Source organism: Cetorhinus maximus, chromosome 2 (assembly GCF_964194155.1).
Source record: "Cetorhinus maximus chromosome 2, sCetMax3.hap1.1, whole genome shotgun sequence".
NCBI classification, from domain to species: domain Eukaryota; kingdom Metazoa; phylum Chordata; class Chondrichthyes; order Lamniformes; family Cetorhinidae; genus Cetorhinus; species Cetorhinus maximus.
In genome coordinates, this window is record NC_135880.1 from 83,383,374 (window position 1) to 83,401,657 (window position 18,284).

At 42.0% G+C, this 18,284-nt stretch overlaps 1 protein-coding gene across 3 annotated transcripts in view; it reads left to right on the forward strand.

Moving 5' to 3' along the window:
* Positions 1 to 18,284, forward strand: part of dmxl1 (Dmx like 1) — a 259,834-nt gene that overhangs the window by 154,567 nt on the left and 86,983 nt on the right. For all 3 annotated transcript variants that reach the window (XM_078566607.1, XM_078566622.1, XM_078566614.1), the window contains exons 26-28: positions 6,024 to 6,100; positions 8,943 to 9,070; positions 9,545 to 9,793. In XM_078566607.1, coding sequence (XP_078422733.1) covers positions 6,024 to 6,100; positions 8,943 to 9,070; positions 9,545 to 9,793 — 454 coding nt within the window. The remainder of the gene's footprint in view (positions 1 to 6,023; positions 6,101 to 8,942; positions 9,071 to 9,544; positions 9,794 to 18,284) is intronic.

The window sequence follows — 18,284 nt, forward strand, 5'->3', positions numbered from 1 at the left end:
AGCTTGATGGACAAGTTGTCACCATTATGAACGATTGATAGCAAGCTCCCCACAGCCATTAAGATCAATGCTACTATGCTTCAAGGAGAGCTGCAGTATGTCTTTGAAATGTTTTCCTCCCTTGGAATGCTGGCTCTTTGAGAGTAGCAAAAACAGGCCCTGGAAGGGGAGATGCTTTTTAACCATCCAGACATTGTGTCCAGCCTACCAAAGTTAATTTTGCAGGAGCTTTGCCGAAATGCATGAGGAGCTGGCTCCAAGAAGGACGCTAGCATTTGTTCAATGGTCCTCCCATTGAATCCAGAGGTTGCGGCGGAGGCTTGTTGATGGAATTTCTCTAGCGCTTTTATGTGTTGCTAATGCAGTGCAGGTGTTGCTGCAGCACTGCAGTGTAGTGACAGCAACTGCTCTGCAAACTGTAGATCATGTAGGTCTATGATGGTCAGTTTAGATTTGGCAAAGAGATGATTGAAGTTAAAGAGTTTTCCACTTAGGCAGTATTTAATACTCGCACCAAAAAGAAGTTGACCTTTGAGGTGACTAGCCTGTGTCAGGTAGATTGTAAATAGTATGGGAGCTATCACACAGCCAAGCTTGACACCAGTCTGGATTTTGAAGGCACCTGTTTCAGATCTCTTTCTGAAGAGAGTGCAGTCATATCATCATGAAGCAGTTTCAGGATTGTGATAAAGTTTCTTGGATATCCAAATCTTTGGAGTACAATCATCAGAGCTTGCGATTTACTGCGCCAAATGCTTTGGTCAGGTGGATGAATACAATGAAGAGTTCCTGATGTTGTTCTTGACATTTTTCTTGGATTTGTCTGGCAATAAAGACCATGTAAGAGGTTCCTTTAGATTAAGGTCCAAAGCAGTGCTTCCAAATTTTTTTCCTGTGTGACCCCATTTTAATGCCTCAGAATTTGTGTGACCCCAGAGTGACAATTTGGGGAGTAGGAGAGTGGGGGCTGGCATCAATTGCTGAGCATGGGGGGAAGCTTCAGTTACAATCGGGCAGGGGAGGGGGAAGGCTTCAGTTGTTGAGGTGAGCGTGGGGGAAATATCAGTTGCTGAGGGAGGGGAAGCTTCAGTTGCTATGGGGTCGGGAGGAAGGAATTGTCAGTTGCTGAAGGGGGTGTGGTGGGTGGAGGGGGGCCGAGTGGTGAGGGAACAGGAGTTGAGCGTTGCGGTAGTTAATAAAAAGGCAGGGTTTCTCTAAAGAAAATAAACACCTACCTTCTCACAGACTTAGTTTGAAGCAGCAAGAGGGCCTTAGAGAGCAGTCCATTCGTCCTCGTCCAGTCTAAAGTCACAAGCATTTAAAGGGACCTTGCCGCTGTCAGAAATCAGTCTGAGCTCCACAGCAGCTCAGATCTCATGACCCTGACCCATTGTTTGGGAAGCACTAGTCTATAGCCACACTGTCCCTCTGGGAGGATTTCTTCAACCACAGGAGAATTCAGGAGAATGGATGTCAGGATTATCCCTGCTGTGGGCAAGCAGGAAATACCTTGATAGTTTCCACAGCATGGTTTATCCCCCTTCTTGAAGATAGTTACAAAGGTTGCATTTCTGAAGTGGGGTGACGGTGGGGGTTTTTTTGTTCCTCCCAAACCTGTCAGGTGAGTGCATAGAGCCTTTATGAGCGTAAGCCCACCAGTTTTGAAGACCTCAGCTGGAATACCACTCGGGCTGGAGGCTTTGTTGTTTTTCATCCATTTGATTGTTTGTTGCAGCCCTCCCATCAGTGGTGGTTTCTCCATGGATTCGACCACACTGTATTGAGGGAAAACCTGGAAAGTATCAGCTGCCATTATGGATTCACGGCTAAGGCACTGTCAGCAACCGTCATGAGCATGTAATCTAAAACATGATCTCACTATACTTCAGTAAACTATTAAGGATGGCTGCATTGTTGGAGGTGCTCTCTTTTAGATGATATAGTAAGAAGAGCCATGTTTTCCTGTACTGGTGCTTCAGGGGATATGAAAAGCTGCTGTAGCACTATTTGTAAAGTGGTTACCCAGGTGATTCTGTCAACATTCAACCGCTCAACATCACCAGAAATAGATTATGCTGCTCATTCATCATCGTTGCTCTGTGCAAATTGACTCACATTTGTCTGCAAAGCAAGTGACAAATTGAACTTCAAAAGTTATTAATTAGATGTGATGTTTTGAAGCACTTGTTACATTAACAGCACTATATAAATGCAAGTTGTTGTTGAAAAGACCTGAGAGCATAACGAGGTACTTGTGCTCATCTATTTAAATACATATTTGTTTTACTGATATTTCCATTGTGCTTTTTAAAAAAAACTCCAACAGGTTCCAATTGTCGCTACTATCTTAAATTTTTCACGCTGCTGTAATTTATTTTTTAACTACAAAATTGCGAATTATGTAGTTTGTCTCAGCACGAAAGGCACCACAATGTTGAATTTTTTGTATTACATCATTCTAAAATATATCATTTTATTTGAAGTAATGTTTTATTCAATTCTCTGCCACCCGCTAGTAAATGTAAATAAGCTGCATTCCATAGAACCAGAGAAAAGTTATGACACAAAGAGGCCATTCAGCCCATTGTTTCTGCGCTAACCAAAAGTAGAGAGAAAAAGAAACTAGCTGCTCATTTTTAATCACACTTTCTAGCACCTGGTCTGTAGCCTTGCAGGTTACCGTTCTTCAGGTGCAGATCCAGGTCCTTTTAATTGAGTTGAGCATTTCAACCTCAACTCTCACCAATTTAGGCAGTGAATTCCAGTTGCCCACCACCCTCTAGGTGAAAAAGCTTTTTCCTCATGTCCTCTCTAACCCTGCTACCAGTCACCTTAAATTTATGCCCCCTGGTAATTGACCCCTCAGCGAAGGGAACAGGTCTACCCTGTCTAAGCCCCTCCATAATTTTGTACACCTCAATTAGGTCATTCAGCCTCTTCTGCTCTAAGGAAACCAAACTGAGCTGATCCAGTATTTCTTCAGTTGTAATTTTCCAGCCCTGGCAACATCCTTGCAAATCTCCTCTGTACTCTCTCCAGAGAAATTATGTCCTTCCTGTAATGTGGTGACCAGAATTGTGTACACAATTCCAGCTTTGGCCTAACCAGCGTTTTATACAGTTCCATCATTACATCCCTGCTTTTGTATTCAATACCTCACCCAAAAAAGGAAAGCATTCCGTACGCTTTTTTCACCACCTTATCCGCCTGTCCTGCCACCTTCAGGGACCTGTGAACATGCACTCCAAGGTGTCTCACTTCCTCAACTTCTCTCTATTCTCCCATTTATTGGGTGTTCTCTTGTTTTGTTTGCCCTCCCCAAATGCATTACTTCACACTATTCTGGATTGATTTCCATTTTTCCACCCACTCAACCAAACCATTGGCATCTTTCTGGAGACAACAGCTGTCCTCCTCACTATCAACTACATGGCCAATTTTAGTGTCAGCTGCAAATTTCCCAATCTGCCTCCCACATTTAAGTCCAATCATTCCTATATAGAAGCAACAGCAAGGGCCCCAACATTAAGCCCTGTGGAACGCTTCCCATTCGCAAAATATCCAATGACCATTACCCTTTTTTCCTGTTGCTGAACCAGTTTTGGATCCAACTCACCACCTTCCCCTGTATCTCATGGGATCTCACTTTTCTGATCAGTCTGCCATGTGTGACCTTGTCAAATGCCTTACTAAAATCCATGTAGACAACATCCACTGCACTTCCCTCATCAGTCCTCCTTGTTACTTCCTCAAAAAATTCTATTTGTGAATAAGATATGATTTTCCCCTAACAAAACCATACTGACTATCATTGATCAGTCCGTGCCTTTCTAAGTGACAGTTTATCGTGTGTCTCAGAATTGACTCCAGTTGATTCCATCACTGACTTGCGAGTGTAGTTCAGTATGATATGCTGTATTATATGCAATTCCTCAGTCATGTCCGAGGCCCAACCATCTTCAGTTGCTTCATCAGTGACCGACCTTCCATCATAAGGTCAGAAGTGAGGATGTTTGCTGATGATTGCACAATGTTCAGCACCACTAAACTGGACTAGCCATATAAATACTGTGGCTACAAGAGCAGGTCAGAGGCTCAGAATCCTCAGCAAGTAACTCACTGACTCCCAAAGTTTGTCCACTATCTACAAGGCACAAGTCAGGAATGTAAGGGAATACTCTCACTTGCCTGGATGAGTGCAGCTCTCATGGCACTCAAGAAGCTTGACACCACCCAGGACAAAGCAGCCCACTTGATTGGTACCCTAGCCACAAAGGTTTACTCCCACCACCACTGACGCACAGTGGCAGCAGTGTTTGCCATGCACAAGATGCACTGTAGGAGCTCACCAAGCCTCCTCAGAGAACATCTTCCAAACCCACGGCCACTACCATCTAGAAAGACAAGGGCAGCAGACATATGGGAACACCACCACCTGGAGGTTTCCCTCCAAGCCACTCACCATCCTGACTTGGAAATATATCGCCATTCCTCCACTGTCACTAGGTCAAAATCCTGGAACCTCCTCCCTAACATCACGTGGACTGCAGCAGCTCAAGGCAGCAGTTCACCACCACCTTCTTGAAGGCACTTAGAGTTGGGCAATACATGCTGGCCTAGACAGCAACATTGATATCCCACGAATGAATAAAACAAAAGCTTGGACATCTCCAGTGAAGTTGTACAAGCTGGAGTGTTGGGCTTATGATGCTGGCCTTCTGCCAAGGTACCAACTTCACTCTAATAAAATATTCCTCACATTTTGTCTGGATTCTTAGGAAGGCTCTTTCTTTAAACAGTTTACTTTTGAAAATGTTACTCATCAACATCAGTAATCCCTTGTATCACAGATGATTCTTCCTTGCTGATGGCTGGGTGGAAGTGAGATGCCAATGTTGGCTGTGGGTTTTCAGATGGGTTCAGTCCTATTTGGCCTTGCAGGCACTCCCCCTGAGGAAATCGATTGTCAACCCAGTATAGGTATTGATGGATTATTGGCTTGTGTAGCTGCCCTCTCTTTCCATGTCTCTTACTGTTCTTTCTCACTGGCTTCCCTTGTGGATTGGGGCCTTGACACTACTTTTGATGATGGATTGCCATTTTGGTTGAGATTGGGCATCTGTTTCCCATGTATTGATGTTAATAGAGCATACCTTCATGGAGATTTTGAGATTGTCTTTGCAATGTTTTCTTTGTTCCTGTGTAAGCTGGCTCCCTGACATGTCTGAGTAGAGCCCCTGTTTTGGCAGTCTTGTGTTGAGCATTTTGATTTCATGGCATGTCTATTTTAGTTGATGTGAGATTATCATGGCCTCTATTCTTGGCATATCTGTGTTTTGGAAGACGCTCATGTTTGTTCTTTTGTCATCCCACTTGATTCATAAAACCCTTATAAGAGTGTTGATGTTGTTGCTCCAGGGCATTGATATGATAACTGTATGTTGTCCAGATTCTTCCCATAGTTCTGTGGTGCTGAACCATTGCCCAATACAGGGGTCACAGACCTGTAACACTAACTCTGTTCCTCTTTCCACAGATGCTCCCAGATCTGCTAAGTATTTCCAGCATTTTCCATTGTTATTTTTCTTCTTCACTTGTCATTACTGCATAAGCACTTATTGTCTGATTAATACGGGAATTGTAGCAGTTAGTTCCGGACTAACACGTGCTGCTTTTAAGCCTTGGGGCTATAAATATCTGAAATAATGCACTAGCTTGATAGCTACAATTTTACATTAGCTCACCAGCACTTGTTTTTTGAATTAGCTCCTATTACTGAAATGGCTAGGTAAACAAAATGGCTTTCTCATTTTGAGTTGTGTATTATAGTGGATTTAAAATGTGATTGAAGAACATTGTACTTAATCACATAATTCAAACTCTAAACTTGTGTCTTTAAACAAAACTTTCATACACCTTGCGGTTAAAATAGAAGTTTGAATTTCTAGGATCATGGGTAGCCGTCAGAATGATGTAGTGCTGTTGCCTCAACTGAATACTTAACTACTTTTTTTTCCCTTTAGATCTATGTAATGCACACTGTAGCAGCGTCTCTGTCTGCTTGCCTCTACCAATGTCTTTGTGATGGCCACAGTTACAGGTAAGTGTAAATGCAGGGCATTGTGGCAATCTCTTGAAATTCATCTGATGTGCATCATGCAATCTGTTGTTTTTGGATATATGTTTTCTTCCTCCTTCCACTTCTACTCCCTTTTTCTGTATCTTTCTTGAGATAGCCCATTTCCTTACCCCCCCTTCCTCTTCTCTGTCAATTTTTCTTTCTTAGCTGAGTTGACCATATTCTCCTTTTTCACCCCCCTCATTTGATTTACTTGAGACTATTCTCTACTTCTGCATCTTTTTCCTTTCTCCACTTACATCTCTAGATGTTCATAGACTCCTTACTCAACTGCCTTCCCTTCTCCTCCCACATCATGCCTATCCTTCATTAGTCCACTAGTATTATGGCTCCATTTCTAATCATCCAGTCATCTACATTATTATTTTTCCCCTCTCCCAAACCAAACTTTCTTCACTTACTCATCATCACAATGAAAGTCAATGCTCACTCATCTACCAATACATACAACAACAAACTGAGTTGCAAATAAGTATGTATTAGTGTTTCCTTCACTACCCCATTCCTATTCTCCCTGTCTGTCTCTCATTTGCCCCTTTAAGTCATAGCCCCTTCTCGTGAGCCCCCCTTTTTGTCCCCACAATTCCTTGGAACCCTCTCTCTTCTCCCCTCTTCCTCTGTCTCTCCTCCTTTACCCACACCACCCCCACCATGACTCTATCCATATTTTGCTCTCTCCCCTTTAACTGCACATTGTGTCTTATGTGTGTAGTCATTTGTTCAATTTCTCTAACTCCCCTACATCGCATCACCACTCCATCACACCCCCTTCCCTACCCTCCCCCACTGCTCACCCAAACTAGACTACGTGCATGTTCTATCCCTGCCTTACACATTTTTGGTCCTATGCACTGCATTGCACTGTTTTGCTGCAAATATGTAACTCCTGTTTACAAGTCCATCAATAATTATTCTCTGAATTAATGTTTTTCCAACAGCTCATACCAGTCATGGGTACATCTGCTTTAATGCCTAGCTACCCACTGATTAAGCTAGACAGGACAGTTACAAATGTGTCTTTATCTTAGCTCCCTTTCACTTGCCCACTCTCTAATGGTCTCTCATCTCTAATTCCCTTTTTTATATTTTACTTTAGCTCACTGCCTGGCGCTTGGTTTTCCTCTTCCTCTGTCATAATTTCCTTCTCTACCTGAGACTTGACATGAATTGATAGACGTTTTGAGGATCAAGTCAGATAATATTCCAATAAAGGAAAAAAAGAAAAGGAAAGATTTGCATTTATATAACGTGTTTCACAACCACCAGACGCCTCAAAACTTGACAACTAATGAATTGCTTTTGAAGTGCAGTCACTGCTGTAATGTTGGAAATACGGCAGCCAAATTGTGCACAGCAAGTTTCCACAAACAACAGTGTGATGATGGCGAGATAATCTGTTTTTGTGATGTTGAAGATAAGAGCCCTTGGTGTTGGGGTTGGTATATTAACATGGATCGAGGATTGGCTAACTAATAGAAGACCGAGTGTTGGGATAAGGGGGGCATTTTCAGGATGGCAGCCTGTAACTCGTGGAGTGCCACAGGGATCAGTGCTGGGGCCTCGATTATTTACAATATATATTAATGACTTAGATGAGCAAAGTGAATTTACTATGCCAAATTTGCAGATGATACAAAAATAGGTGGGAAGGCAAATGGTAAGGATGACAAAGTCTACAGAGGGATATAGACAGGTTAAGTGAGTGGGCAAAAAAAGTGGCAAATAGAATATGGGAAAGTGTGAGGTTATGCACTTTGGCAGGAAGAATAGAGGAACTGAATATGATTTAAATGGAGAAAGACTGCAGAAAGTTGCAGCACAAAGGGATTTGAGAGTCCTTGTGCATGAATCCCAAAAAGTTAACATACAAGTTCAGCAGGTAATAGGGACGGCAATTGGAATGTTGGCCTTTATTTCAAAGGGAATGGAGTATGAAAATAGAGAAGTCTTGCTAAAACGATACAAGGCACTAGTTAGACCATACCGAGAATACTGTGAAGAGTTTTGGTCCCCTTATCTAAGGAAAGATATACTGGCATTGAAGGCAGTCCAGAGAAGGTTCACTAGGTTGATCCTGGGTACGGAGGGATTTTCTTATGAGGAGAGATTGAGTAGGTTGGGCCTGTAATCATTGGAGTTTAGAAGAATGAGAGGTTATTGAAACATATAAAATTCTTGATAGGCTAGATGCTGAGAGGTTGTTTCCCCTTGTGGGAGAGTCTAGGACCAGAGGGCATAATCTGAGTAAGGGGTCGCCCATTTTAGACAGAGATGAGGAGGAATGTCTTTCCTCAGAGGGTAGTTAATCTGTGCAACTCTTTACCACAGAGGGTTGTAGAAGCTGGGTCATTAAGTATATTCTAGGTGGAGATGGGCAGATTTTTTAACCAGTAAGGGAATTAAGAGTTATGGGGAAAAGACAGGAAAGTGGAGTTAAGGATTATCAGATCAGCCATGACCTCATTGAATGGCGGAGCAGACTCAATGGACCAAATAGCATACTTCTCCTACGCCTTATTTATAAGGGATAAAGGGGAGTTATCCCTAGTGTCCTGGCTAATATTTATCCCCTCTTCTTTGAAATAGTGCCATGAGATCTTTTACATCTACCTAAGAGGGCTGCACCTCTGACAGTGCAGCACTCGCTCAGTACTGCTCTGGATTGTCAGCTTTGATTTTTGTGCTCAAGACCTGGAGTGGGATTTGAAACTGGAAACTTATGACTCTGAAGCAAGAATACTACAGACTGAGCTGACCACAGCTGAAACGTGAAGAAAATAAACTTGAGTTTTATCCTTTTCAGTTCTTCATTTGAAAACCAGTTGACTGGAATGGTCTACCAGAGCTTTCTGTTTTCACAGCAACGTTCAAACCGAGCAGCCAGCTTAGATGGCGCAGTAACTCCCAATACTTCCCCAGACCAATGGCCAGGTAATAGCTAAATGCATGTGTGTGTGTGTGTGTGTGTGTGTGTATATATGTTAAAAATGGCCTATTGTTTAACTTGAAAATATTTTTCCATTTGACCTCAAGTTCCACTAAATAGATTTATCCAAATTAAAAATTGGGAGGAAAAACCAGCATAATAGTTAGAAATTGGTACATATGGATCCTCAATTTTCAACAGGCATTAATCCTAGTTCTGGAAGGTTCTTTTTACATTGTAGCAGAAATTTATTGCTTTGTCTGTGTAAATATTCACCCTTATAATTGTATACTCTTTCCCCATTTATTCCTGTTTGGTCAGTAGTACTGCCCTTTATAATAGGAATAATTTGTATGAACTAACACAAAGCAACACAGAATATTTCCACAAACTGTCCCTTTTAAAAAAAAAGCAAATATGGATGCATCTTTCTCAAAAGAATTGGAAGTACATTAATTTCCTGATATTCTAATTCACAGGCATAAAGGAACTAATTAATCTCTTGAATTCTGCTGGAGATGAGGATAAGCCCAAATTGACAGTCCTACTCTGTGAGGTATTGACAGCAGTTTACCTTAGTCTTTTTGTTCATGGCTTGGGAACACACTCCAGCAATGAGCTATTCCGCCTTGTAGCTCATCCTCTTAACAGCAAAATGTGGCCTGCAATTTTTGGTGGAGGTGTCCACATTCCTGTGAAGAACCAAATCCAACCTAAGCCTGTTACAGGTTTGTTCATTTTGTTTTCATCTTTGGTGTGTACAATTGTTATTCACATAAATTTCTACTTTAATGTGGCCCAGCAGCATGTATACTGGCCACTGCAATAGCAGTACCGAAATAAGATGACAATACTGGGAAAAGATAAGATGACGCTTAAGTTAAGAACATTGATCAGTTTTTTTCAGCTGTGACTAAGAATTTCCATGCACACTGTTAACCTGTTTCCTCTTTTTGATTCCTGAAAGACCAGCACTGTATTTTTAGTACTTCCTATCTTAATCTGTTTTGCAGCATTCAGTTTTACATCTTATTTTGTAATAAAGAAATCAAAACATTCATCCCTGTAGTTATTGCAAGAGCAAAAAGCTATGTAAAAACAATATCAGATAAATCAAGTATTTTCTGACAAAAATTACCTAAATAACTTTGAAGAAGGATAGATAAGTTTTCTGCCAGATGTTTTCTCCTGTGCTATGTATAGGGCTCTAACATTTTTTTTAGAATTTGCAAAGAATTATAATTGAGGAAGTGTGTTGTCAAAAATGTGAATATTAGATTTTTTCCTGCTCGTATTACTTACATCTTATGATCTTAAAAGTGCATTAAAGAAGAAGGTGAAATTCAAACAGCTAAATCCTATATAGTTTGCTTTTTTATGTAAAGTAACAGTTTGGTTTCCTGCTTTACACAACATTTTTTGAATATATTCTCCAAATGGTCTTTTTCTAGAAATTTTGTTGCATCAATCTGCTTTTGTAAATAATAAATTTATTCTGAGAATTTTTTTTAAATACTCTGCTTTTAGTACTTTTATTCCATTCCCAATTTCAATGGCATTCAGAAGTTTTAGGTGTAGCAAACCAGTCATTAGCTTATTGCTCACAGGTAATTTTAAACTCGGCTGAATAGACAAATATATTTTGTTCTGCACCGATAATGCTGATGAAATTAATTGATGAAAGAGCTCAGTGGATTAAATTGCATTATCCTTTTACATAAGCGTTCTGCACAATGCGCAGAATTGTGTTTTGTAATTTGTTTACTTATCACAGACCAAATGATATTAATTTTTTTAAAAATTCATTCACGGGATGTGGGCTTCACTAGCTGGGCCAGCATTTATTGCCCATCCCTAGTTGCTCTTGAGAAGGTGGTGGTGAGCTGCCTTCTTGAACCGCTGCAATCCATATGGTGCAGGTACACCCACAGTTAGGGAGGGAGTTCCAGGATGTTGACCCAGTGACAGTGAAGGAGGGTTGATATATTTCCAAGTCAGGATGGTGAGTGGCTCGGAGGGGAACTTGCAGGTGGTGGTGTTCCCATCTATCTGCTGCCCTTGTCCTTCTAGATGGTAGTGGTCGTGGGTTTGGTAGGTGCTGTTGAAGGAGCCTTGGTGAATTCCTGCAGTGCATCTTGTAGATGGTGCACACTGCTGCCCCTGAGTGTTGATGGTGGAGGAGTGAATGTTTGTGGATGTGGTGCCAATCAAGTGGCAGGGGGCAAGGGGCTGCTTTGTCCTGGACGGTGTCAAGCTTCTTCAGTGTTGCGGGAGCTGCACTCATCCAGGCAAGTGTGGGGAGTATTCCATCACACTCCTGACTTGTGCCTGTCGACGGTGGACAGGCTTTGGAGAGTCAGGAGACAAGTTACTTGTCACACTATCCCTAGCCTCTGACCTGCTCTTGTAGCCACAGTATTTATATGGCTAGTCCAGTTCAGTTTCTGGTCAGTGGTGACCCCAAGGATGTTGGTAGTTGGGTATTCAGTGATGGTAATGCCATTAAACATCAAGGGGCAATGGTTGGATTCTCTCTTGTTGGAAATGGTCATTGCCTGACACTCGTGTGACTCGGATGTTACTTGCCACTTGTCAGCCCAAGCCTGGATATTGTCCAAGTCTTGCTGCATTTGGACATAACTCTTCAGATACTGAAGCAGTCTGCGGATGATGTTTAACATTGAGCAATCATCAGCGAATATCCCCACTTCTGACTTATGATGGAGGAAGGTCATTGATGAAACAGCTGAAGATGGTTGGGCCGAGGACACTACCCTGAGGAACTCCTGCAGTGATATCCTGGAGCTGAGATGACTTCCCTCCAACAATCATAACCATCCTCCTTTGTGCTAAGTATGCCTCCAACTAGCAGAGAGTTTTCGCCCTGATTCCCATTGACTCTAGTTTTGCAGGGGCTCCTTGATGCCACACTCTGTCAAATGCGGCCTTGATGTCAAGGGCAGTCACACTCATATCATCTCGGGAACTCTGCTTTTTTGTCCATATTTGAACCAAGGGTGTAATGCTGAGTGGCCCTGGCGGAACCCAAACTGGGCATCAGTGAGCAGGTTATTGCTAAGCAAGTGCTGCTTGATAGCACTGTTGATGACCCCTTCCATTACTTTACTGATGATTGAGAGTAGACTGATGAGGCGGTAATTGGCCGGGTTGGATTTGTCCTGCTTTTTGTGTATAGGACATACCTGGGCAATTTTCCACATAGCCAGGATGATGCCGGTGATGTAGCTGTCTGGAACAGTTTGGCTAGGGGTGCAGCAAATTGGGGACCACAAGTATCCATTACTCTTGCCGGAATATTGTCAGGGCCCATAGCCTTTGCAGTATCCAGTGCTTTCAGCTATTTCTTGAAATCACTTGGAGTGAATCGAATCAACTGAAGACTGGCATCTATGATGCTGAGGATCTATGGAAGAGGCCAAGATGGATCATCCACTTGGCACTTATGGCTGAATATTGGAGCAAATGCATCAGCTTTATCTTTTGCACTGATTTGCTGGGCTCCTCCAACATTGAGGAAGGGGATATTTGTGGAGCCTCTTCCTCCAGTGAGTTGTTTAATTGTCCATCACCATTCATGATTCGATGTGGCTGGACTGCAGAGCGTAGACCTGATCTGCTGGGTGTGGAATCACTTAGCTCTGTGTATCACTTGATGCTTATGCTGTTTGGCACACAAGTAGTCCTGTGTTATAGCTTTCACCAGGTTGACACCTTTTTGAGGTCTGCCTGGTGCTGCTCCTGGCATGCCCTCCTGCCACTCTCCATTGAACCAGGATTGATCCCCTGGCTTGATGGTAATGGTAGAATGGGGGATATGCCAGGCCATGAGGGTACAGATTGTGTTCGAATACAATCCTGCTGCTGATGATGGCCCACAGCTAGATCTGTTCGAAATATATCCCATTTAGCGTGGTGGTAGTGCCACACAACACGATGGAGGGTATCCTCAATGTGAAGGCAGGATTTTGTCTCTACAGGAACTGTGCAATAGTCACTCCTACCGACACCATCATGGACAGATGCATCTGTGGCAGGCAGGTTGGTGAGGACAAGGTCAAGTATGTTTTTCCCTCTTGTTAGATCCCTCAGCACCTGCCACGGACCCAGTCTGGCAGCTATGTCCTTTAGGACTCAGCCAGCTCGGTCAGTAGTGGTGCTACCGAGCCACTCTTGGTGATGGACATTGAAGTTCCCCCATCAAGAGTACATTCTGCGCCCTTGCCACCCTCAGTGCTTCCTCCAAGTGGTGTTCAATATGGAGGAGCACTGATTCATCAGCTGCGGGAGGGTGATATGTGGTAATCAGCTGGAAGTTTCCTTGCCCATGTTTGACCTCATGCCATGAGACTTCATGGGGTCTGGAGTCGATGTTGAGGACTCCCAGGGCAACTCTCTCCCCACTGTGCCATCAAGTCTGCTGGGTCTGTCCTGCCAGTAGGACAGGACATACCTAGGATGGTGATGTTGGTGTCTGGGACGTCGTCATCCCCAAGGAATTATATCTTACAGACAATATCAGGCTGTTGCTTGACTAGCCTATGAGTCGACGGTGCCTAGGTCGATGCCGGGTGGTCCGTCCGGTTTCATTCCTTTTTTTGTGACATTGTAGCGGTTTGATACAACTGAGTTCGGAGGGCATTTAAGAGTCAACCACATTGTTGTGGATCTGGAGTCACATGTAAGGACAACAGATTTCCTTCTCTTAAGGACATTAGTGAACCAGATGTGTTTTTACAACAATCGACAGTCATCATTCGACTTTTAATTCCAGATTTTTATTGCATTCACATTCCACCATTCCACTGCTGTTGCAGGATTCGAACCCAGGTCCTCAGAGCATTATCCTGGGCCTCTGGATTACCAGTCCAGCAACAATACCACTACGCCATTGCCTCCCCATTTTTGCCGTTAGATGTAGGATGTTGTGATAAGTGTGTATAACCAGAAATGTCAAATTAAGTCCTCAAGCATTGAAGAATAAATTTATGATTTCCCTCAATATTCAGTAGTAAGAAGTACAAGTATATTTGCACATGAAAAGGTAACCAGTACAGCATGGTTAAGCACTTAGGGTCATAGAAGCATGAATAGGCCATTATGCCCATCGAGCCTGCTCTGTCATTCAACCAGATCATGGTTGACCATCTCAATATCACTTTCCTGTGCTATCCCCAATTCCCTTGATGTCATTGGTATCCAGATATCTATTGATTTCTGTCTTGAATATGATCAATGATTGAGCCTCCATAGCTCTCTGAGGTAGAGAATTCCAAAGACTCACCACCCTCTGAGTGAAGAAATTCCTGCTCATCTCAGTCTTAAATCGCCTACCCCTTACCCTGGGGCCGTGTCTCCTGGTTCTACGCTCAGCAGCCAGGGAAACAGCCTATTCACATCTACCCTGTCACGCCCTGTAAGAATTTTAAGTTTCAGTGAGGTTACCTCATTATTATGGGTCCAGGGCTGTCCGCTCAGAGGCTCCAGACTGGGTAGTCTCCTCTCCACACTCACCACTGCTGTTCCGGAGGTGGGGCAGCTCACGACCCCAAATGTAACCTCTGCGACCACATCAGAGGTCGCAACTCACAGCTTGGGAATCCCTGACTTGGCTCCACATGAGCGTCCTTCCACCCCAACTTCATCTCACCCTATCAGCGTGTGCTTCTATTCCTTTTCCCCTTATGTGTTTATCCAGTTTCCCCTTAAATATATCAACACCACATTCTCACCACTCTGGATAAATAAGTTTCTCCTGAATTCCTGATTGTCCTAATAAATCCAAGCTTATATTGAAGATTCCTAGTTTTGGCATTCCTCCACAAGTGGAAACATATTCTCTACGACTACCCTATCGCAACCTCCTCATAATTTTAAAGACCTTTATCAGGTCACCACTCAGCCTTCTCTTTTCTGAAGAGCCCCAGCATGTTCGATCTTTCCTCTTATAGCCTCTCAGTTCTGGTGCCCACTGTGTAGTGAACAGTTGGCAAAATCATTGCTAATTGTACAAAATAAAAATAATCTCAACTCTGGTTTCTCAACATGAGAATATATATAGGCTTTTGAATCTCCCTTGGCATTCGTTCCACATAGACTTGATCTTCAGTTTTAGAAGCTTCTGAGTGTTATTCCATGTGGAGCACCAAGAATTTGCATGAGAGTCCTGTTCATCTGTTTCTCTGGGATTCTGGGGAATCACAGTGAATGATTGGGAGAAATTCTAGCCCTCACCCCCAGTGAAGATGGAGCCATGCCCCTCAAAGGCCACGAAGTCTGATTGCTGTTAATTAAAATGAAAGGTGAATCAGAGTTTAATTGCTGTATGATGAGGGACGCTGGAGGAGTCCTGCAGATTTTTGGCTGCAGATTAGACTCGGGATGAAATTCTGACTTTTTTTTATTAAGGCCTGATGGCAATGCGCAGTCCAAGGTTAAAGATCATTCTAACATAGTTATGCCGGTCATCAATGATTTTAACACTGGAATTAAAATTATGTCAACTGGATTAAATCTAGAGTTCTGATCTTTGTGCCTTTTATCTTCTAGGGGACTTTGCACCTTTTAAATGTCTAGCTACTATCTCATTATATTTAATGCTTTCTATTTGAAGTGTGGGGCTAAATTTATATATGGACAAAATGTACACCACATGTGACCATTTTAAATCTACATAACTGAGTTTCCAGTGACATTGCTGATGTCAAGACAGATAATACTTTTTTTCCCCGAAGGACAGAAGCGTTATAACACACAGCAACAACTTACATTTATATATCACCTTTAATGTCCCATGGTGTTTCACTGGAACATTATCAAACAAAACTTGATACCGAGCCACTTAAGGAGATATTAGGGACAGGTTACCAAAAGCTTGGTTAAAAAGGTAGGGTTTAAGGAGCATCTTGAAGGGAGAGAGTGACAGAGAGGGTTAGGGATGGAATTCCAGAGCTTGGTGCCCAGGCAGCTGAAGGCACAGTCGGCAATGGTGGAGCGATGGAAATCAGGATGCGCAAGAGGCCAGGATTGGAGAGCACAAAGATCTCGGAGGGTTGTGGGGCTGGAGGAGATTAGAGAGATAGGAAGGGAGCAAGGCCATGGAGGGATTTGCAAACAAGGATGATGAGATGTTATTGTCCAGCCCAAACAAAGCAGTATCCATTTAAAACACCAGTCTAATTGTTATTAAGTAAACAGTGGGTGAGGTCGGAGTTTAATTATTCCATGGGTTGTAGGTTCGAATCCTACCTCTGAAAGATTTGACTGGAAGTGTCAATCGGAGGTTGCAGATATCCTGGCTTTTGTGCTACATGAGGTATTTTTTTTAAAGAAAAAGTTTGACAAAGTTGTCAGGAGAGGGTTTGGCAGTGGGGTGCAGATTCAGTCTCATAATACACAGAGCTCCTGATCTTCGTTGCACTGGTGTGGATAAGGATTGAGCAATAGCCTTGCAACATTTCCAAAAAGGAGATGGAGGAAATAGATGAGAAAATTATTACCAGACCCCTGTTGTACAGCTACTATGAGCTGGGTCTAGAGCAAGATAAGCTTAGCAGCAGTTTGTCTACCTTCTTAACTTCAGGAGGTGTGTTGCCCATGAGAGAGAAAAAACAAGGACATACTTGTGAGTAACAAAGCCATAGAAATATAAGTTGAAATCCCTTTAATCCTCGGTAAAGTGAGGTGGCATACTTTTCTTTTGAACATATGTGAAGTATTGTATATGATGGGCTCAAAATAATGGAGAAACCCAAAATTTTAAAATAAAATAACTAAGTTCATACTGCAAACCTTTAAGAAACCATTCACAAGTTTTTAGTAACTTTCTCATAACCAACTTTCATAACCTTTTGCTATATGCTTCTTTGCTACAGCATGTCCCCATTAGCATTTAATTTGTTGACTCAATCTTGCAGCCTTCTGTCATTTTCTCCTTAAATTTGTGAAGGCATTAGAAAAATCGTGGAACCCAGGAAGTAATTTTGCACATAACTACATATGTTTGCAGTCCCAAGAGACATGATAGCCATTTAGTGCTTGCACTGCTTTGTTATCATGTGCTGGTTGTCAATCATGAATTATTTTGGAACTTGGGACCATAACTGATGCAGAATTCAGCTGAATGTATTTTTCAATGCATTTTTATGTTTTAAACTTTGGACATTTTGTGTGTTTTTTAAAACTAAAAATCTGATTAACGCTACTCAAAATAAGGTTGTGAATCGTTTAGATTTGTCTTTGTGTTTATGCATTGATGATAAAGTAATTTTTTTTTAACACTAAGCAATGTAAACAGAACACAAAACAGCAAATTACAAAAGTTAAAATGAATTGACTTAGCATCTTAGCTTTTTATTGTTATACTGTGCATATCGAAAATAATGTTTCCTGGTCATGAGCTGTAGAATATTTCTCAATGTTCTCCAGTTCTTATATTGCAGTAGTTAATCTTCTCTCATCTATAAATCTCATCGCTCACCCAGTGCAGCAAGCATGTTAATGGCTAGTATTCGTACTGATAGCAGAAAACTGAAATAACACTCTTGTAAAATGTAAGCCTGTAAGAATGCATACTTCAGGATTTTCAAGAAAGTTGATGGTTGTAGGCTACTCAGACTTTGCACATCATAGTCCCCAATCCCTTATATAAATTATTGCCTTATTTTCACCCCAAAAAAATCATGTTTTATTCAACAAAGAAAAACATACGCAGCTATTTTCTCAAGTATTTGTACAGCTTGTTGCATGGTATTTCCAGGAGAAAGAATTAGCATATCAGGATTATGTTTACAGTTGTGCACACATGATGGAAAATAGATTTAGGTAAAGTATTTCGGCCGTGATCTCATTCTTTATTCTGTACAACACATACGTGGTCTCCAAACTATAAAAATAAGTTTAGTTTTCAGCATGCATGCAATAAGGAATCCATGGTCTCCAAATGGTTTACTCTAATTTTCCAGCCTTTCGAAAGTCAGGCATTTTTTTTCAAATGTACGTGTTACTATCCATGTTGTCACTTATTTCTATTGTTTGGCAGTAGCTTAGCACTTACAAGTAGCAATGTTCGCAGAAATAAAAGCAATGCATGCTAACCAGTTGTTCAGTATCCATTGTTTATAATCATATACATATTGCCTTCATGTTTTTCCAGCAACAGATTGATATTTGTCTATTTTGACAGGAAGGTGGTTACCTGAG